Here is a 20,973-nt window from a genome sequence, read left to right on the forward strand (position 1 = left end):
CCTCAGATGGATCGGAGGCTTTCGAGGTCTCCTTAGCAGCTGCCTGCTTCCACTTCACTTTCCCAGCCACATATAAACAACTATTTCTGTTGAAACACTTCCATCTGCCTTCCAAGGCAGTATCAAGGCCACCAACTCCAGGAAGACCTCCTTGGAGAAAAGTGGTGGTCCCTGTCCCCTGGCCAATGCAAAGACCGAGAAGTGTTAGCAAATCACCCCCACAAGCCCCAGAAACAAGGGTCAAACAGAATCAAGGAAATCGAATCTTCAATGTATGGAAAAATCAGTGCCAGCAGGGATGGGGGTCACCGGACCAGATGGAAAGTCAGCCAGTATATGATAAGGGGCTGAAAGGCTGCAGCTCCCAGTGTCAGGTAGAGCTGGAGACGTTGTCGGGGGGCCGGGCCCCCCATGCTGTCAGGTCCCAGGGCTGCTGTTCGCAAAGAGCGCACCTGGAAGAAAGGAGAGAGCTGAAGCTGGGCCGGGAGGAGGAGGCCTGTCTGCAGCTCCGACCCCAGGCAAAGAGGAACCAGCCCCGGACTCACAATGAAGTACATGAGTGCGGACGAAGTCCAGGCCAGCGCCACGTAGTAGCCATCGCTGCCGAAGAGCAGGCCCGTGAGGACACTGAGGATCATCCTACAGGGGGCGGGGGCAGGAGGGAGGAAGAAAAGACTGGAGGCCCCTGAGGGTCCAGGCCTGAGACTGCCCCAGAGCCCAGCCTAGACCCCAGCTACCATCACTGGGGCCCTTTACCCACAATCTGCACCCCACCCCCTGCCAGGGACCTAGACTCAGAATGAATTGGGAAGGCCAGGACTCGGTCCTCGGACCTGGATCCAAGACCCCCTTCACCACCCCAGCTCACCCTTCTCCCCTGAGGTCCCGGGTGACTCTAGCACATTCCTGACCTCCTGAGCAACACTACCGGCTCCTGAGGAGGCTGCTGAGAACAGGCACTCCCTCTAACAAAGAAGAGCTGGGTGGGCAGAGGGGGTCCAGAGTCACAGTTCGAGGCTACCACTGGGCAGGCCAGGAACCCCGGGCAGCAGGCAGCCTCCCACTCGGCCCACAGGTGCTCACCCCACATATTTGTAGCCGCTGTAGGCCAGCAGGTGGAAGGTACTCAGGTCGCTGCGCACGGTGGCCAGGTAGATGCCCAGGAGCAGGGCCAGCACTTCCATCACAACCCACACCAGCGCTGTGCTTGCACACAGGCCCAGCACCTCCGGGGAGAACCTGTGGCCGTGTGGGGTGGGGTGAAGGGAGTCCCAAACCAGCCGTCCTGAGGCAGGGGTGAGACTAGGGGCATGGACGGACTTGGGAGTTGGCACAGATCCCCCAGGGAGGTGGGGAGAGGAGTCAGGAATGGGGAAGTGGTGGGAATCGGGACGGGTTGGCACTGACCTTTTCTGAATGCCCAGTGCCATCCCAGCCAGCAGCACGTAGGTGATGAAGGCCATTGCTGCCAAGAGCCAGAGAGATGCCATCAGCCTGGTTTCCTCAATCAGAGCCCCCACACCCCATCCCTAGGTATTCAGAGCCACTGACACCCCCATACTTCCTTCGCTGAATAGCCCCACATGCTTCACCTCTACCCTCAGACACCCGGTGCCCTGCTTGGGAGGCCTTTTCCTGCTGAGCCCTCCTGTTGTGTAAATGTCCTTCTCTCAGGACCACCAAGCCCTCTCCTATACTAGGAAACTCACCAAAGCTTCCTGCTGTGTCTCAGAAACTACCTCGCGTGCCAAAGTCACCTCTGCTATTTTCACAAAAGCTCAGATGGCAGCTGCCTTTTCACAGCAATTTCAACTCATCAGTCCTGTCTTATGCTCCCTAAAACTGATGTACCCACAAGAGGGCATAGTGTCTGGAGTCAAGAAACTAGTTCTACCATCTGTGAGCTGTGTGTTCTCAAAGATGCTCATACCTCTCCAAGTCTTGGCTTCAGTGTGTAAAACGGGAATGGCAGTGCCTCTGAGAGGGAAATGGAATGAAGAGGGGAAGAGGAACTGTGGCTCTCTCAGGGCACCTGGGCTGTCTGGCTGCCCTTCTGGGAGCCGACCCGAGCATAATCCCCTCCTCCAGCATGTCCACCAGGGGCCATGCCTTGTGCAGGGCCTGGGACAGAGAGGAGTCAGAGGCGGAGTCTGCCAGCCACAGCGCAGTGTGTGCGTCCTGACCCATGCCACGCAGACAGGTGGTTGTGGGAACCCAGAGGGAGTACCCACGTCCTCAGAGGAGGGGATGCTGGAGCAGGCCTTGGAGGAGGACAAGTAGCACAGTGATAACAGCTTATATTTACTGCCTGCTTCCTATGTGCCAAGTGCTGGCTGAGCACACACATCCCCTCACTGAATGCCCACCACAGTTCTCTGTGGTAGGAACTGTTTTTATTCCAGCTTCTTCAGGAGCATGAAAGGAGCCCCCTGAGGTCCCATAGCTGGAAGTTGCAGAGCCAGGTCTAAACCTTGGGCTCCAGGCTGGGGAGGGACATGGTCCAAGTCAGGTGGCAGGGAGGTCGCAAAGGGGAGTATCCTGGCAGCGCACCCAGGAAGTGGCTGGTCACCCCATTCTGTCTACTGGCATCTAGGGACACCACAAAAGCCACACACAAGATCACCAAGAGCAGATGCTGAACCAACACATGAGCCTGTCTCTCCTCACTGGTGCCTCAAGGCACAAGTCCGTCCCCCCCCCACCACATCCCACAGCCCAGATCAAAGACTCACTGGGGATATAGAGATCGGGGGCGTTGAGGTCTTGCCGTGGGGGCAGAGGCACATCACGACTGTACTGCACTTCCCAGTTCTGGAGGTGGCAGCAGCGGCCAGGTGAGGAAAAGCAGACAAGAGAGCAAAGGAGGGGGCTGAGATCTGGGGGCCAGGCTCTGGGGCAGGAGGCAGGAGGCAAGGGGGCCCACCAGCTCCTCTGTTAGGCAGCTCACCTGGTGTGTGTAGGGGAAGACCAGCAGCCCTAGCTTCTTGGCCACATAGGCTGTGTCCACAGCGAAAAAATACTTGAGTTTGTTCACGGACACAAAACGGTGCAGCTAAGAGGGAAGAGAGGAGGCTGTGGACGAGCTGCACCCAGAACCTCAGGGTGCTCCTGTCTGCTCTTCCCTGAGGGCCGCTGTGCAGATTAGGTGGGATCCCGTGATGCCCCAGCCCTGGCCAGAAATCCTGCCACCCTTGCCCTGGGGGTGGGCCACACCTCCTTGTTCATCATGTCCTTCCCATGGGATGCGATGGAGCTGCCATAGGCCATAGCCATGTTGGCCATAGGGTCCCCAAGCAAGTGGTTGACATTGAAGGCCACGTCGGCTCCTGGGGCTGGGTAGCCCCCTGGCTGGCTGGAGTAACCACCGCTTGTGTCATCGAAGAGGGGAGGGGGATCCGGAGCTGCCCGGGCCCTGTGCTTGGAGCCTGTGGGTTTGCAGGTGACAGGAACACCAAGCATAAGCCCAAACCACCGCCCCTTCCCCAGGCTGGACAGCCCTGTATGGGTCTTGGGAGCACCAAGCAATCAGTGAGGGACACTAGCTGGATGAGGAGTAACTAATCCAGAAAGAACTACGAGGAGGGATTCTTTTCCGGAGGTGCTAAATGTGGGTAAAGAACTGAGGCAGCTCCTGGAAGTGGTTGCCCGCCTGGAGGTTCCCGGGGGCCTCCTCAAAGGAACTGATCTCTGAACTGAATCTTGGAGACTGAATTTGCTAGGTGAAGACAACTGGTAGCACATCCCCGCACTGAACAAGGGTGGGAAAGGAGACGGCTGGGTAACGCAGAGGCCCTAGGCACTGGTGAGGAACCCTACCAGGGTCATGGCCGAGAAGGGAAGTTTGGGAGGCAGACCCCATTCACGCCCGAGTCGGGCACGGGAGATCCCAGCAGTACTATCATCGCCCGATCTGATCTCGGGTTTGGGCAGAGAGGGCGAAGTCCGGGACGCGTGGCCGAGCCTCACGGGGCAGGAATCCGAATGACATCCGCCGCCCTGGGCAGCAGTCACGGCTGCCCCTCTCCCTCAGGGTGAGCGGGCCGCGCCGCCGACCGTCCTCGGGCGGGTCGGCCCGCGCCCCGCCCGCCCCGCGCCCCACGCACCGTGGGCTCCGTAGCCCGAGTGATAAGCCATGGCCCCGATGCTCGCTCTCTCCGAGGGCCCGCTGAGTCGCCTCGTGGTACGAATACTAGCGAGGCAGCTGCTCCGTTCCCTGGGCACCGATCGAGGTTACCGAGAAGCCCGACACGTCCCCGAACTGTCCGACGACAGCAGCCATGTCGGCGGCGTCATCCTCTGCCGCCTGCCATTGGCTCCTCCGCAGCGATGGCTCGCCTCTATCCTCTCCCAATTGGCTGCTGGCGCGCCCTCGCCGAAGCGGATTCGGCAGTAATCAACTTCCGGGAGGAGGGATAGGCGGAGCTAGTAGAGCCTCTCTCGGATTGGATAGTGGGTTTGTTAGTTCGCGGCCGAGCAGCCAATAGATGGGCTAGAGTTATAATTATTTCCGCGCCTGCGCAATGGGGCAGTTGACGCTCGGCCTGCCACGACTACAGCAGGCGGAGGCTGGAGTCCGGGAAGGAAGTTTCACTCGCGAGGGACTGGGACGGTGGAACTGTGATCAAGCCCTGTCCCTCGGGCTTTTGCCTCTCCTTCTCAGTGTTAGCTTTCCTTCCGCGTCCTCCATTCTACTCCCAGTACTGGCTCCGAGTCCAGAAGAGGTGGAAGTGAGGGGTGCACGGGGAGGCGCTGTTGGTAGGAACTGGGGCTGAGCAGTGACCTCAGGGCCTAGCGAGCTCCGGGATTCTGACTCCTCCTCCCGCCTCCCACCCGTCCTTTCCGCGCGGGTGCTGTCCGTCGTCTGGTGCTGAAATTCCCTACCGCCACTGCTGCCATCCTGCAGACCCCAGGGGCCTGGTGCTGGGAGGGCCCGGGTTCTACACACACACATGCACATATACACACACGGGGTAGAAACACACACACCACACAGACACACACACCGATTACACAGGCCTGGGTTCTCCACACACACAAACACACACATACACACACACACCCTTTGCACCTATTGAAAACCGAGATCCGGGTCTGAAGTCTCAGAAATTGGGTGGTAATAGTTGGAATAGGATCCTACACTAGGCTCGTCCCATCGACTCTCCCGTGGTCCAGAAGATGTCAGTGGAGGTGTGCTGGTTCGTCTCCAGAAGCTGCAGTTGAAACTCCTGAGTCATTCTCACCCCTGCAGTCATCTCGAAGTGAGACCCCCCAAGTTTCACTCGTGACCTCAGGGACTCCTTTCTCTCATTCCCACCTTTCCTGAAGACAGTCTTCAGGGGTCTCCCTTCTCACAGACTTCCGGCCACTACTTCTCCAAAGCAAGATCAGGGCCTCTTTGACCTGCCTCTAGTTAGCTGCACAGTGTCCAGTTACACCAGGTGGCCTTCCTGCTCTCCAAACTCAATCCATGTGGTCCAATCACAGTGCCTTTGCCCAGAAGTCCCCTCCACCTGGGGTGTCCTTACCTTCACACCCACATGCCCCAAACCTAATTATCCTTTAAGAGTCAGTTCGACGTGTGCCTCTCAGAGAGACAAAGTGAAGAGTCCTGACCTGGCTTGGAATGGATGCTGGAGGCCAGGCTCCAGGCTCCCTCTGGCTGCAGTAGTTTGCCCTGGATGTAAATTCCATGAGAATAGGACCTATGTCATTCTCCACTTCTACACTTGTCTTCACAATGCTTATGAATACTTCACAGTACTTGCATATAGAAGACACCAATAAACATGTGCACCCAATAAATAAAAAAATAAATGGATGAAATTCTGATTCAGTCCTTTCCTCTCTACCACTTCAGTTACTAACTTCATCTTTAAATGTGTAGGGGTGTTGAACAGAATGATCTTTGAGTTACTGTTTGGAAAAAAAAAAATCACAAAATTCACCCAGCATTGCAGCTCCCTATGTCCTACCCACTGACTATCTACCTTGGGGCCTAGGCTCTGACTCAGGGTCAGATGTGAAGATCTGAGGCCCCCGAGGGTCAGGGAGCGGCACTGGGGCCACCAGTACCTGGGAGGGGGGTCCTCTCGTGCAGAACAAATCCCACGCCCCTGTTCCACATGATGAATGTGCCTTGAATCCAACACCTTCCTGTGCCCATTTCACAGGTGGGAAAACTGAGGTTGGGGTGGAGGGTGCCAACTCAAGGTCACAAAGCCTAGGGTGTCCTGGCCTCCTGCTTGCCTACTTCAAGTAGAGCCCAGCGCCTCTGTCCAGCTAATGAGGCTCACCACAGCATTCAGGTCTGTAACTGCCCCTTGTACCACCGCCACAAGCGAGGCTTCAGAGATGGGATCTGGGTGGGCTTAGACCTGGGCCTACTCCTCAGAGATAGGACCCCGCGGGCACCCACCTACCCACCCTCGAGATTCTATTTACAGCGGGGGTAATTCAGGCTCCAGAAAGCAAGGACTCGTCCAAGGTCGCAAGCGCGAGTGCGGCAGGAGGGGAACCCAGGCGTCCGTCCGCCCAGCCTGGGCTTCTCGGGGGCGGGGGCAGTGCCCGCGGTGCCAGGCGCTGCCGGCGGCGCCGCGGGTGCCGTGGGGGCGGGGTCAGCGGAGGGCGGGGCGCCGGGCACCGCGGCCGCCAACGCCGCCGCCACTGCCGCCGCCGCCGCGCTCGAGCTCCGCGCACTCCCTCCGCGGCCGCTGAGCCGAGCGGACGCCCTCCGGGGCCACGCCGCAGCCCTCCGCGCTCCCCCCTATCATGCCCCGGGCCCGGGCGGGGGCCGCCCAAGCAGCCAGGACACCATGCCTGAGGACGGCGGTGGCGACAGCGGGGACGTGCCCGAGATCATTCCGGACGGCGAGCCGCTGCGGGAGGAGGTACCGGCTCCGGGTGATGGGGGGCCGGAGCTGGGGCTGCAGAGGGGAGAGGGCGACAAGAGCCGGGGCGACCCCCAAAGCGGGGGCTGCGGAGGGAAGTCCGGAGCCCCTATGGTCAATGACGTCATTGGGGTAACCTGTATCCTGCGAGGGGTCTCGGGGCCTAGGGGCCCGCGTGAGGGTCGGGGTGGGGCGGCTGGGAAGGGATATGGGGAACAACTCCCACCCCCGACGCCCCCTCGTCCAGCCTCGCCCTCCTGTGACGTCAGCACCGGGCCCCTTCGCGTCCCCATTCTGCAGCGCTGCCCCTCTTCCCTAGAGCCCCCGGGTCAGGCCCCCGGCCCGGCCCAGCTGTTCATGAGGTGCCCGGGCGGAGCCTGCAATGCAGCAGCAGTAGCAGGGACTGGGTGGGGGGGGGGGGTGGCGGGGAGCAGAGGGAAGAGGGGAGAGGAAGGGAGGTGGCCTCTGGGTACCCCTTCTCCCTCTCCCAGAGGTTAGAACCCAGGGCCCATCCTGCTGGTTGGGACCCTCAGAATGGCCCCTCCTCAGTCCTAAGGAGGATCTGCAGGGGTGTGGGGCCCAGTGTGGGGTGTCCGGGTGATAGGCGGTGAGTGGATCTATGTGTGTGTTTGGGTGAATGTAGGATGCTTGTGGGTGTGTGGATGTCAGTGGGTGCTCCCCACACCTTGAATGGGACATATGTGCCCTACAGTCAGGTGAGGGACTGGGGGCCCCGTGGCTTGGGTGAAGTGCTAATGAGTGAGTGCGTGTGAGCGCAGCCCTGATGTGGGTGGGTCTGTAGGGTGTGGGTGTCAGGTTGCAGTAGGGGTAGGGATGGGGGATGTGCACTGTGATAGGTAAGGTGTGTCCCTGGGTTTCAGTGAGTGTGTAACATGTATGTGCCTCTGTGTGTCCTGTGGTGGGTGGGCCCGGGGAGGTGGGGGAGGCAAGTGCACACGCACCTTGGCACCATGTCACCGTGGGGAAGGGGGTTGTACCCTGGGCACTGGTGAGGGGCTGGTGTGTGTCAGATAAACAGGCAGTGATCACATTCCTGGTGGGTGGATTCTTCGATGAACTTGGGGTGGGGTGGGTGAATCCTGGGGGTGGATGAGGGTATGTGCACCTGACTGCCCCTGCGGGTTGGGGGGGGTGGCACCTGTGGTGGGCTGGGGACAGTTCCTCTCCTCTTGGGTCTCTCGGGGCCTGGTGGGACTGTGGCAGACACGGTGGCCCCTTAACCCCACCTATGCTGTTTCCTCCAGACTATCTCTTCCTTCTTCCCCTTTTCACCCCTTCTCTCCTCCCTCTTTTCTCTCCCTGAGCATCTGGGGATAAAGTGGGGGCCGGGCTGGAAGCTCTGCCAGGGGGGGTGTGCCTGAGTCCCTGGGCCAGGGAGTGGTCCCTGCTGCCCCGCAGCTGTGTCCCGCCCCCTCCCTCAGCGCAGATGGGGAGTGGAGGACGGTGCTCCATCTGCTCCCCTCCCTCCAGACTCACACCTCTCTCTCTTCCTCTTTCTCATTTACTTAAAAGCCTCTCCCAAGTCTCCTGCCATCCCTAGTTAGACCAATGGACCAGAGGGATTGCAGGGTAATGGGAATAATATTTATTCCATTGGCCAGACCCTATGCTAAGATCTTCACACATAGGATCTCCTTGACTTGTCACAACCCCAGTTGACTGTAAACAACCCCAGAATACAGATGAGGAAACTGAGGTCCAAAGAGGATGAGGGGACTAGCCAAGTCATACAGTCAGTGGTGGAGCCAGCACCCAATCCCGGGCACCTAAGGCCACCCCTAGGCTCTTGACCCTTAGGACCCCCTGCCACCCTGGCTTCCCACACCCCCAGGTCCAGGAATCCGTGCCCAGAGAGGGCAGGGATATGGCTGCAATCACACAGCAAATCGGGAGCGAAGTCAAGACCAGAAGGCAGTTTTCTCAACAGCCAGTCGTTGGGGGGCTGGGGTACCCTTCCCTCTTGTGGCAGAGATGAATCTGTTTTCTCCTACATGGGCCGGACTGAAAGGTGACAGGGCACGGTGGAGGCCAGGCTCAGGGCACATAGTTGGAGCCCTGCGGCTCTGCTGTGAGTTGGCTAGAGGGGTGAGGCCAGGAGCGAGCTCCTCCATCCCCCAGAGCCTCAGTTTCCTCCTCTGGAAAGTGGGGAGCAAGCCCCACCCCCTTCACGGGGCTGACCCGGGCCTCCCCTCTCTCTGCCCCTTCTGCAGCAGCGGCCCCTGAAGCAGTCCCTGGGAAGCTCTCTGTGCCGCGAGTCGCACTGGAAGTGCCTGCTGCTCACCCTGCTCATCCACGCCTGCGGCGCCGTGGTGGCCTGGTGCCGTCTGGCCACGGTGCCCCGGCTGGTCCTGGGGCCGGAGGCCGCCCTGGCCCGCGGAGGCGGGGGGCCGCCGCCCACCTACCCGGCCAGCCCCTGCTCCGACGGCTACCTGTACATCCCCCTGGCTTTCGTCTCCCTCCTCTACCTCCTCTACCTGGCCGAGTGCTGGCACTGTCACGTGCGGTCCTGCCAGGCGCCGCGCACCGACGCCAGCACGGTGCTCGCCCTGATCCGCCGGCTGCAGCAGGCTCCGCCCTGCGTCTGGTGGAAGGCCACCAGCTACCACTACGTGCGGCGCACCCGCCAGATCACCCGCTACCGCAACGGCGACGCCTACACCACCACGCAGGTCTACCACGAGAGGGCCGACAGCCGCACGGCGCGGGGCGAGTTCGACTACTCGGCGCACGGCGTCCGCGACGTCTCCAAGGAGCTCGTGGGCCTGGCCGACCACGCGGCCACGCGGCTGCGCTTCACCAAGTGCTTCAGCTTCGGCAGCGCCGAGGCCGAGGCCTCGTACCTCACCCAGCGGGCCCGCTTCTTCAGCGCCAACGAGGGCCTGGACGACTACCTGGAGGCCCGCGAGGGCATGCACCTGAAGGACGTGGACTTCCGAGAGTCCCTCATGGTGTTCGCCGACCCGCGCAGCCCGCCCTGGTACGCGCGCGCCTGGGTCTTCTGGCTGGTGTCGGCGGCCACGCTGTCCTGGCCGCTGCGCGTGGTGGCGGCCTATGGCACGGCCCACGTCCACTACCAGGTGGAGAAGCTCTTCGGCGCCAGCTCGCCCCCGCCCGGCGCCGTGCCCAGCGGGCCCCCGCTCTCCCGAGTGGCCACGGTGGACTTCACCGAGCTCGAGTGGCACATCTGCTCCAACCGGCAGCTGGTGCCCAGCTACTCGGAGGCCGTGGTCATGGGCGCCGGCTCGGGTGCCTACCTCCGGGGCTGCCAGCGCTGCCGCCGCTCCGTCAGCAGCAACTCGCTGCCGCCCGCCCGGCCCAGCGGGCCCCGCCTGCCTTTCAGCCGCAGCCGCCTCTCGCTGGGAGCCGGGGGTCGGGCCACGCCGGGGGTCTTCCGAAGCCTGAGCGGGGGGCCGCTGGGGCGCCGCGGGGAGGACACAGAGCCCCTGGAAAGCCCACCGTGCTATGAGGACGCCCTTTACTTCCCGGTGCTCATCGTCCACGGTGACAGCGGCTGCCAGGGGGACGGCCAGGGTGCTCTCTGAGACCCACGTGGCCCCCAGACTGGCCCTCTCCCCACCATCCCACCCCAGGGGCTTCCATGCCTGAGTGATTGCTGTCCAAAACAGGAGGGAAAACAGACCAGCACACGAGGGGTGGGGGTGGGGGTGGAGCCCTTAGACAGACTAACCGTGCAGTGACCCCTGGTCATCTGGGGGACGAAGGGACACCCCTGCAGTTGAGTCTAGGAACCGTCCCAGCATGGCTCCCCTCCACCGCCACCACCACCACCATGTCCCACCCCCTGCGATGGCAGGTGATCTAGCTCAGGGGGCCTCCCAGGCTGAGCAGGAAAGGAAGTTTCCAGAAAACCTGGGCTGGGGGAGGAGTCCTGGGGACAGCAGATGCCTGCCGCAGAGGGCTGGCTGCCTGTGGACCCTTCCCAGCTCAGTGGAGGCCACGTTAGGGGCCCTCAAGCAACCCAGAAGCACAAATTGGTGGTTTGGGGCCACGCCCAGCTGGGCTGGCATCCACGAACCTGGAGAGTTGGCTATGGCAGCACCACGGCCTCGGCCCCACTCCCCTCCCAGGGTCCCCGTCCTTTCCCCCGCCAGGCCTCTGCTCAGGGCCAGCCCCTGAGCCTGCAGCGTGGCCCCTCTACCGGGAGCCTGGTTCTTGGAGCACAACCCTGTCCCACTCACCCACTCCTGTTTTCCCTCGCACACCCTTCCCCCGCACCCAGTCGCCCCTATAACCCGGGGTTCCTTCTCAGGGCCCCACCTCGAGTCCACCTTCCCTAGTCTCTGCTCCTGGCCCCTGACGTCCGTGTCCACCTCTCAACCACGCACACACCTCTCATCACCCCCTGACTTCTCTGCTCTTCACCTTCCTGATGACCCACGGGGCTCGGGGCCGCAGGGCATCCGAGGGGCCTCAGCCCCAGCCACAGCCTCTTGGACGATGCCCTTGCTCTGCCAGGGAGGCCCCTGCTTCCTCCATCACTGGGGCCTGGCCCAGGGGACACCGTCCCTCCCCCAGGGAGGCGAGAGTAGTCCCTTCCCTTCCAACTGGGGCTTCCACCCCCTCTCAGGAGCCGGTGGGGGAGGGAGAAGGCAGAGAAGATGCAGATAAAATAAAAAGTATGAAATGGAAGGTCTTCTCTCGTGCATTTCTGGGTGGTGGGTTCGAGGCCACCACGACAAACACGTGGGCCTGGCAGGATCGGGGGTGGTGGTGTGCCAGGGGTGGTGGTGGCTGCAGCACCCCCAGGAGAGGGTGAGCTCCCCACCCGGGCTGGGGCCTCTGAGATTTGGGTTTGAGTTGGTCTGAGTAGCTGACTCCAATCTACTGGCATCTGGGTCATTTCCAAGGGACTATCCAAGTGGCCCCTCTTCCAGCCCAGCAGGGGTGTCCATTCTGCTGCTGGGTGTGCTGAAGACTAAGGGAGGGGTGCTGTGCTTAGTTGCTCAGTCGTGTCCGACTCTTTGTGACCCCATGTACTATAGCCCACCAGGCTCCTCTGTCCATGGGATTCTCCAGGCAAGAATACTGCAGTGGGTTGCCATACCCTCCTCCAGGGGATCTGCCCGACTCAGGGATTGAATCGGCATCTCTTATGTCTCCTGCACTGGCAGGCAGCTTCTTTACCACTAGTGCCACTGGGAAGCCCAAGGGAGGGGTGACTGGTCTCCAGAGTGGGAAGAGAGAGGTATGGCCTGTGGCACAAACTCAGTTCTCCTAACGGCTGTTGGTGTCATGGGTCTGGGGGAATGGGCACTGAGCAGGTCAGAGGACGCAAAGCTGGAACCAGCCAGCCCCGGATCAGGGAGTAGGGTCGGAGGACAGAGTGGGTAAAGGAAGGACCTCCCTCCCTCCCTAGGGAGGTCCTTAAAGTGACATCTCCCTGTACAGCTATGCAGGATGTTTGCTGGGCAAGGGGCATGTGTGCTTGGAATCCTACCTGTGCACCACTCCTCAAGCCCTGGGAGCTGCATCCACCTGGATAAAGGGTGTATGTGCACGCTCAGTCAGTCACGTCGGACTCTTTGGCAACCCCTTGGACTGTAGTCCACCAGGCTCTTCTGTCCACAGGATTTCCCAGGCAAGAATACTGGAGTGGGTTGCCATTTCCTCCTCCAGGGGAATCTTCTCCACCCAGGGATCAAACCCATGTCTCCTGTATCTCCTGGACTGGCAGGTGGATTCTTTATCACTGAGCCACCTGGGAAGCCCGGATAAAGGACAGTCTTTTCTAGTCCATGCAAAGGCACCATGAGAGTGCTAAAGGTGGGTAGGATTCTCCCAGGCAGAGATGGGTGGAGGGTGTTCTGGACAGTGGGAGCTACCCACACAAAGGCTTAGGTGCCAGGCATGAAGTAGGGGTCAAAGCAGAGCTGTGGAAGAGGTGGCTGAGGCCTTCAACATCAATGCCAAGAATTTGCCGGTAAACTGGGGCAGCCATGGAAGGTGGTCGAGCAGGAAGTGATAAGCTCAGTGCTGCACATTAGATTTTTAGCAAAAGTCCAGCTGCCTGCTGTTCACCTGGGGAGGGTGAAGTTAGAGACCAGAGCTTTTCTCATACGTCAGCCCACTGCCTTGCAGGGATTGAAGTCCATCCTTTATTCAGAAGCAACTTAGATGGAAAATTCCGTGGTCCCCAAACATTCAAGGAGGCTGCAGCAGGTTGGGAGCCAACGTGTAGCTCCAGCTCCCCCACATGGGAAGACCCCTCTTCCATTGTCCTGCTCTAACACATCAGCCACCAACCACCAGCCCACCAGTCACTATCCATTCTCCTCCCCTCCTCAACACCAGAACCCCAGTTTTACTTTAGATGGCGATGAGCTCAGCTAAAAGGCAACATTTCCAGCCTCCCTTGCACATATGGTATGGCTGTGTGGCTTAATTTTAGGGTATGAGATATAAGGAGAAGGTCTTGGAAGGAATTTCTAAAAATGTTCCTCAAAATGGAAACAATATTGGTGAAGGCTAGTTCTGTCCTCTCTGCTTCATCCTGCCTTCAGCCTGGAAGGCAGATGTGATCGTTGGAACTCCAGTAGCTACTTTGGATCAGGAGGTGACCTTGAGAATTGTAGCCATGTGCTGAGGCTAATAGAACAGCAAGATAAAAGACCCTGGGAAGACAATAATTATCTGGTTGTCCAGTGGTTAGGATTTCAAGCTTCCCTGGCTGGGGAACTAGGATCCTGTGTGCTGCATGGTGTGGCCAAAAAAACCAACCAAACAAAAAAAGACCCTGGGCTTCTGATGACATCATAGGTATGTCCATATCATCCCTGGGTTGCCTACTTCCAGACCCTCTCAGTGAAAAAGAGAAGTAAACTGTTAGTTTGTTTAAGCCACTGCTTTTTCTTGTCTCTATCATCAGCAGCTTACATTATTGTCGATCTACTGCTGCAACACAGATTACACTAAAATTTAGTGGCTTGAAACATCAATAATCAGTCTTCCCTGGTGGCTCAGTGGTAAAGAATCCATCTGCCAATGCAGGAGACGTGGGTTCGATCCCTGGTCTGAGAAGATCCCACATGCCATGGAGCAACCAAGCCCATGTGCCACAACTATTGAGCCTGTGCTCTAGAGCCCAGGAGCTGCAGCTCCTGAGCCCATGTGCTGCAGCTGTTGAAGCCCGCCCAAGCCTGCGCTGTGCAACAAGAGAAGCCTGCACACGAAAAAGGAGAGTAGCCCCCGCTCACTACAGCTAGAGAAAAGCCAGCGTGGCAAGGAAGACCCAGCACAGCCAAAAATGAATAAATACATAAAATTATTTTAAAAAATCAATAATCATTATTGTCTCTCCTGATGTCTGTGGGTCACACATTCAGACACGGCACAATGAGAATGGCTTATCTTTATTCCATGACATCTAGGGCCTCTGCTGAAAGAATCAAAAGCCAGGAGTGGAATCATCTGAAAGAACGTTCACTCACGTGTCTGGCAGTTGATGCTGGCCGATGGCTTAGGCAACTAGGGCTGTTGGCTGGAACACCCAAACAGGGCATCTCCAAACTTGGGCTTCCTTATAGCTTGGTGGCTAGGGTCCAAGGACAAATTCACCAAGAGAATTTGGTGAAGGCTGTATTGCTCTTTGCCATCTCGCCTTCAAAGTCAAATATATCACTTCTGCCCCTTTCTATCGGTTAAACCTATTTCAAAGGCCCACCCAGTTTCAAGGGGAAGGAACGTAAGACCCTCACCTCTCCGTGGAGGCTCGTCACCATCACATTGTAAGGTTAGCATGTGAGGTGGGAGATATAATCGCAGCCGTCTTCAAAAATGCAATCGGGGGACTTTCCTGGTGCTCAGGTTGCTAAGACACTGTGCTTCCAATGCAGGGGGCACAGGTACAACCCCGGGTCAGGGAGCTAGATCCCACATGCCGCGATAAAGATTGAAGATCCCATGGGCTGCAACTAAGACCAAATAAATAAATTTTTTAAAAAATGGAATCAGCCAATGAGCCAAACACCATTCCTAACCAATCAATGTCTATAGACTGGTCTGCAAAATGAGCACCAACAGTTTTTTTTTTTTTGCCACACCTCGAAGCTTGTGGTGTTGACCAGAGAGTGAACCCAAGGCCCCCAGCAGTGAAAGCATAGAGTCCTAACCCCTGGACTGCCAGGGAATTCCTGAACTCCAACCGTTATATAATGCTTGTTTCAGGGAGAAGGTGGTGGTATATGAGATGTGGGCCTACTAGGGGCAGAATGACATGTTTTGGTCATTTATTGGGACCCTCTGGCCTACAGTAGATTAAATACGGATGCAAACTCTGCAGTGTCTCCCATTGAGAGGTGAGATCTATTTCCTTGCTCTTTAGATCTGGGCTGGCCTATGACTTGCCTTGACCAATAGATTGTGGCAGAAGTCGGGCTGTGCCACTTTGGAGGCCGGGCTGCTAGAGGGCTTGCAGCTTCCACCTACACTTTCCTGGAGCCCGGAGACCACCATGCAGTGAAGCTGCCCAGCCTGACCTCCTAAGAGGTGAGCGGTCACACACCCCTGCCAGGTCACACACCCCCGCCAAGGGCCAGCATCAGCTTCCAGATACAGGAGTGAGGCTGTTTCAGACAGGTCAGCCCCAGTGGAGCCACAGAGGACTGTAGCCCCAAGAATGCCCTCCAGGTGGGACTAGCAGATGAACCAGTGAGCTGATCCCAGCGCACACTGTTGACCTACAGACTGGTGAGAAATAAGGAATCCTTGTTTCAAGCCACTACGTTCTGGAGTGGTTTGTTACCTGGAGTGGATAACTGATACAGGCTCTGAACCCAGGTCCATCTCTTTCTTTCTTTCTTTCTAGCTTTTGGTCACACCATGAAAGATCTTAATTCTCCGACTAGGGATCGAACCTGTCCCCCCTTGCAGTGAAAGCTCAGAGTTTTAACCCCTGGACCACCAGGGAAATCCCCACGTCCACCTCCTACTGGAGAGTCACTGGAAAGCTCCCCTCTACTGGTCTGGTGTGTTTTGTTCATGTGTTTGGACTTTGTGAGAGCCAACAGTGAACCAGGAATGCTCCAGTCTAAACCATTCTCAAAAGGAGAATAATGGCAGAGGAAGGGGACCAGAGCTTTGTCCCTAAATCCCAGAAGCCTTTGTCTCTCTGTTCTATGATGGAGAGAGAGAGAGAGAGAGAGCAGTGCCACACAGAGGGTGCCTGAGGGACTTCTCTGGTGGTCCAGTGGCTAAGACTCTGTGCTCCCAATGCAGGGGGCCCAGGTTCGATCCCTGGTTGGGCAACTAATTGCAACAAAGGTCCTGTGTGCCACAGCTAAGACCCAGCACAGCCAAATAAACTTTAAAAAAATAAATATTAAAAAAAAGAAAGAGGATGTCTGATCTTCACCCCCTCCAGCCCTGCTCCTCTCTATCTTTTCCATCTCAGGAAATAGAGTCAGCACTCTTGCTTAAACTTGACACTTGTATAGCAATCTTTTTCTTGTTTTTTCTTTTTAACTTTGCATTAATTATGTAAAATTTCAAGCACCACAAAAGTAGAGAGATTGGTGCAACAGAGTCCTTTGTCTCCAGTGCCCAGCATCACAGCCATCACTGTTATTTCACCCACACGTCCCCCCACTTCAGAAAAGTAAGATCATGGCATCCGGTCCCATCACTTCATGGCAAATAGATGGGGAAACAGTGGAAACAGTGGCTGACTTTATTTTTCTGGGCTCCAAAATCACTGCAGATGGTGATTACAGCCATGAAATTGAAAGACACTTACCCCTTGGAAGGAAAGTTATGACCAACCTAGACAGCATATTAAAAAGCAGAGACATTACTTTGCCAACAAAGGTCTGTCTAGTCAAGGCTATGGTTTTCCCAGTGGTCTTGTGTGGATGTGAGAGTTGCACTATAAAGAAAGCTGAGCGCCGAAGAATTGATGCTTTTGAACTGTAGTGTTGGAGAAGACTCTTGAGAGTCCCTTGGATTGCAAGGAGATCCAACCCGTCCATCCTAAAGGAGATCAGTCCTGGGTGTTCATTGGAAGGACTGATGTTGAAGTTGAAACTCCAATACTTTGGCCACCTGATGTGAAGAACTGACTCATTTGAAAAGACCCTGATGCTGGGAGGGATTGGGGGCAGGAGGAGAAGGGGACGACAGAGGATGAGATGGTTGGATGGCATCACCAACTCGATGGACATGGGTTTGGGTGGACTCCAGGAGTTGGTGATGGACAGGGAGGCCTGGTGTGCTGCAGTTCATAGAGTCGCAAAGAGTCAGACACTACTGAGCAACTGAACTGAACTGAACTGAACCCCCCCCCAACTTCTACCCCCTCCAACTGAAGTATTTTGAAGATCCAGAAGTTGTATTAATAGCATTTGATCCATGAACACCTCCCTCACCCCTGACATGAAATCTACATCCAGGATCCTGCCTACAACACCTCTCTAAACAGCCCTCAGGCCTCTCCCAGCCACCACCCTGCTCCAGGTTCCCCCAGGGCATCCTCCTCCAGCGTCAGTCTTAGACTCCGATAGGCCTCCCCTTCGTCGCATGTCCTCCAGCCCATGCAGAATCACCTTGATATGTAAACCCAATCACATCTCCACCATACTCAAAATATACCAGGGCTAGGACTTCCCTGGCGGTCCTGGTAATGAAGACTGCATTTCCAACGTGAGGGGCACGGGTTTGATCCTTGGACAGGGAACTAAGATCCCATGTGTCATGCAAAAATAAATAAATGAACAAATTTTATTTATTTAAATTAAAAAAAGATAATTTTAGACTTTCATATTTTATATATATATATATATATATATATATATATATATATATATATATATATATATATACACCAGTGCTTCAAGGAAAACCCAGACTCCTGCCCTGGCCCTCAGACCCCTAATCCCCCAGCCATCAAGGCCTGCGCCTGACCCTACAACAAGCCAGGCTCCTTCCCACCTCTAGGTCTCAGCACCTGACACCCGCCCTTCTAGCTCCTGGAGTCCTCTCCCCAGCTCTCCCCCTGACCCCCAACCGCTGTCTGAACACATCCACTCTCCTACCTCAGCTCCCTCTGCATTTCCTTTCTGCTGCTCAGCAGAGGTGGCAATTATTTTTATTTATGTATGCATGAGGTTATGATTTGTTTCTTCTATTAGAACTAAAGTTATGGAAGGCAGATGGTCACAGGTGTAGACCTGTGACAGAGCTCTAATTTCACCACTACGACCCCAGTGGCCCTCAAGAAGTTACTTATTCTCTCTCAGCTGCAGAACAGTAGATAATAATAGAATCTGCTGACTTCCAAGGCTTATCACCACAATTAAATAAGATAATATGCCACCAACACCGGCTTCCCTGGTGGTTCAGCGGTAAGAATCTGCCTTTGAGTGCAGGAGATATGGGTTCAATCCCTGGGTAGGGAAGCACCCCTGGAGAAAGAAATGATAACCCACTCGAGTATTGTCGCCTGGGAAATCCCGTGGACAGAGGAGCTTGTCAGGCTACAGTCCATGGGGTCACAAAAGAATTGGACATGACTTAGTGACTAAAACAGCAACAATAAAAACACCAACACAACACTGCAAATCAACTATACTTCAATAAATAAATAAACAAAATCACCACGATACTAAAAAAAGAAAAACATAGTATGCCGCCATGCTTAGAAAAGGGTTTGCGACATAATAAATGCTCAATAAATTTAGGTGTCATCATCATTCATACTGTTTTTATTCATTATAAATAGGCACTCCATATTACACACACACACACACAATCACACACGCCAGCAGCCAGCACAGCGCCTGGCACATAATTCATGTCCGGTGAATATGTGTTAAGTGAATGATCCTTCAGCTGCTACCAACACTTCCCGGGTGACTGAGGTCACAAGGTCCCGAGGATGGGCTGGTGGCCCATTTCACGTCATCCTGTGGCCCAGAGCTGCCAAAGGAGCTTTGTGTCGCCCAGCCTCCCCGGAAGTGGAGCTTTATCTTCCTTGGCTAACAGCCCAGAGAAGGGCACCCAGGGAAGTGTAGGCTGCCTTCCTGATCCAGAACAACCCATGAGGGTGTGTGCCTCCTCTGTGGGTCCAGACTCAGGACAACTGGACCCCCAGAACCTGCCCCAGGTGGCAGGCTGCTGCAGTTTCCGTGACCGTCATCTTCCTTCTTCGATCACGCTCACTGCGCTCTGGCCCTCCAGAGTTCCTAAGTACGAAGTGATCGCTGAGGTGGCTAGAAAGGGCAAGGACCCGACCCTGAGCCGGGGCAGGGAAGGCAAGTTGCTGCCTTGCTGGGTGAAGGTCTAAAGCTCCTGGAAGTCCGATCTGACAGGAACAAAGGAAAGCAGTGGCCATATTGATAACCATGCACCAAATGTCGGAGGACGCGAACCTCTGCCCCAAGGGGGAGATCCTGCCCAGAATGTCGGCTGAGGCCAAAACCGGCTAGTTTTCTGTAACTCGTGGTTGCCAGGAAAAGGCAGTTGTATTTTTCTTCTTTTTGGCTGCTGTTTCTAAAACTTGTTAAATAAAACTGACTAAAATACTCATTTTTTTTTTTCAGTAGAGGAGTTTCAGTGTATGTGTTATAAAATACGTGTTATAACTAATATTGTAATATTAGCGTAATATTTTAACAAAGATCAAGCTCACAACTCTAAAAAACACTTATAAAACAAACATAGTATCATTGAAAAATTCAGACTCTGGATATTTAGGAAGTTAGGAGTTGGAGTGTTACTGAATCCAGGTCTGGTGGCTCCACCGCTTGAAAACCAATTCTCAAAAGAGTTGATAGGAAAGGAAAGGTTGCTTTATTTTGGAAGAAGTTAACAAGGGGTGAAGGTCAACTCCTGTCCGAGAACCAGTTCCCCTCCACTGACAATCAGTGGCAAAAGCTTGTATAGGCTGAGGGATGGGGCTACATGGAAAAAACGGTCCAATCAGCTCTGACTGTCATCTTGAAATCGGTCATCAGTGGTCTGACCAGCATCACCTTGATTAAGTACAGTTAATTTCACATGCTAGCAAGATTATGCTCAAAATCCTTGAAGGTAGGCTTCAGCAGTACATGAACTGAGAACTTCCAGATGTACAAGTTGGATTTAGAAAAGGCAGAGAAACCAGAGATCTAATTGCCAACATCTGTCAGATCATAGGAAAAGCAGGGGAATTCTAAAAAAAATCTGCTTCTTCTTCGTTGACTATGCTAAAGCCTTTGCCTGTGTGGATCACAACAATCTGTGGAAAATGCTTAAGGAGATGGGAATACCAGACCACCTTACTTGTCTCCTGAGAAGTTGTATATAGGACAAGAAGCAACAGTTAGAATCAGACATGTTCAAAACTGGGAAAGGAGTATGGCAAGGCTGTATATTGTCACCCTGCTTATTTAACCTCTGTGTAGAGTACATCATGAGAAATGCCAGACTGGATGACTCACAAACTGGACTCAAGATTGCCAGGAGAAATATCAACAACTTCAGATATGCAGATACCACTTTAATGGCAGAAAGCCAAGAGGAACTAAAGAACTTCTTGATGAGGGTGAAAGAGGAGAGTGAAAAACCGGGCTTAAAATTCAGCATTCAAAAAACTAAGATGATGGCATCTGGTCCCATCACTTCATGGCAAATAGTTGGGGAAAAAGTAGAAACAGTGATAGATTTTATTTTCTTGGGTTCCAAAATCACTGACTGCAGCCATAAAATTAACAGACGCTTGCTTCTTGGAAGAAAAGCTATGACAAACCTAGACAGCATATTAAAAAGCAGAGACATTGCTTTGCTGACAAAGGTCCATATAATCAGAGCTACGGTTTTTCTGGTAGTCGTGTACGGATGTGAGAGATGGACCATAAAGAAGGCTGAGCACTGAAGAATTGATGCTTTCTTAATGTGGTGCTGGAGAAGACTCTCTAGAGTTCACTGGACAGCGTGGAGATTAAACCAGTTAATCCTAAAGGAAATCAGTCCTGAATATCATTGGAAGGACTGATGCTGAAGCTGAAACTCCAATACTTTGGCCACCTAATGTGAAGAACCAATTTACTGGAAAAGACCCTGATGCTGGGAAAGA

General features: G+C 55.3%; 2 protein-coding genes across 2 annotated transcripts; one reads left to right on the forward strand and one right to left on the reverse strand.

The window, feature by feature from the left end:
* Nucleotides 1-250: 250 nt before the first annotated feature.
* Nucleotides 251-4,317, reverse strand: YIF1A (Yip1 interacting factor homolog A, membrane trafficking protein). Its single transcript, XM_019955239.2, has 8 exons — nucleotides 4,104-4,317; nucleotides 3,214-3,425; nucleotides 2,948-3,052; nucleotides 2,733-2,811; nucleotides 1,408-1,465; nucleotides 1,084-1,239; nucleotides 546-639; nucleotides 251-452 (listed from the first exon to the last, which is right to left on the reverse strand). Exons 1-8 carry the CDS (start codon nucleotides 4,132-4,134, stop codon nucleotides 306-308), a joined length of 882 nt encoding a protein of 293 aa, XP_019810798.1. The 5' UTR covers nucleotides 4,135-4,317; the 3' UTR covers nucleotides 251-305.
* A 2,337-nt stretch (nucleotides 4,318-6,654) lies between these two features.
* TMEM151A (transmembrane protein 151A) lies at nucleotides 6,655-11,558 on the forward strand. Its single transcript, XM_070783422.1, has 2 exons — nucleotides 6,655-6,887; nucleotides 9,119-11,558. The coding sequence occupies exons 1-2, from the start codon at nucleotides 6,813-6,815 to the stop codon at nucleotides 10,448-10,450; spliced, it is 1,407 nt and encodes a 468-aa protein (XP_070639523.1). The 5' UTR covers nucleotides 6,655-6,812; the 3' UTR covers nucleotides 10,451-11,558.
* Nucleotides 11,559-20,973: the final 9,415 nt, after the last annotated feature.

This window comes from Bos indicus, chromosome 29 (assembly GCF_029378745.1).
Source record: "Bos indicus isolate NIAB-ARS_2022 breed Sahiwal x Tharparkar chromosome 29, NIAB-ARS_B.indTharparkar_mat_pri_1.0, whole genome shotgun sequence".
Classification (NCBI taxonomy): domain Eukaryota; kingdom Metazoa; phylum Chordata; class Mammalia; order Artiodactyla; family Bovidae; genus Bos; species Bos indicus.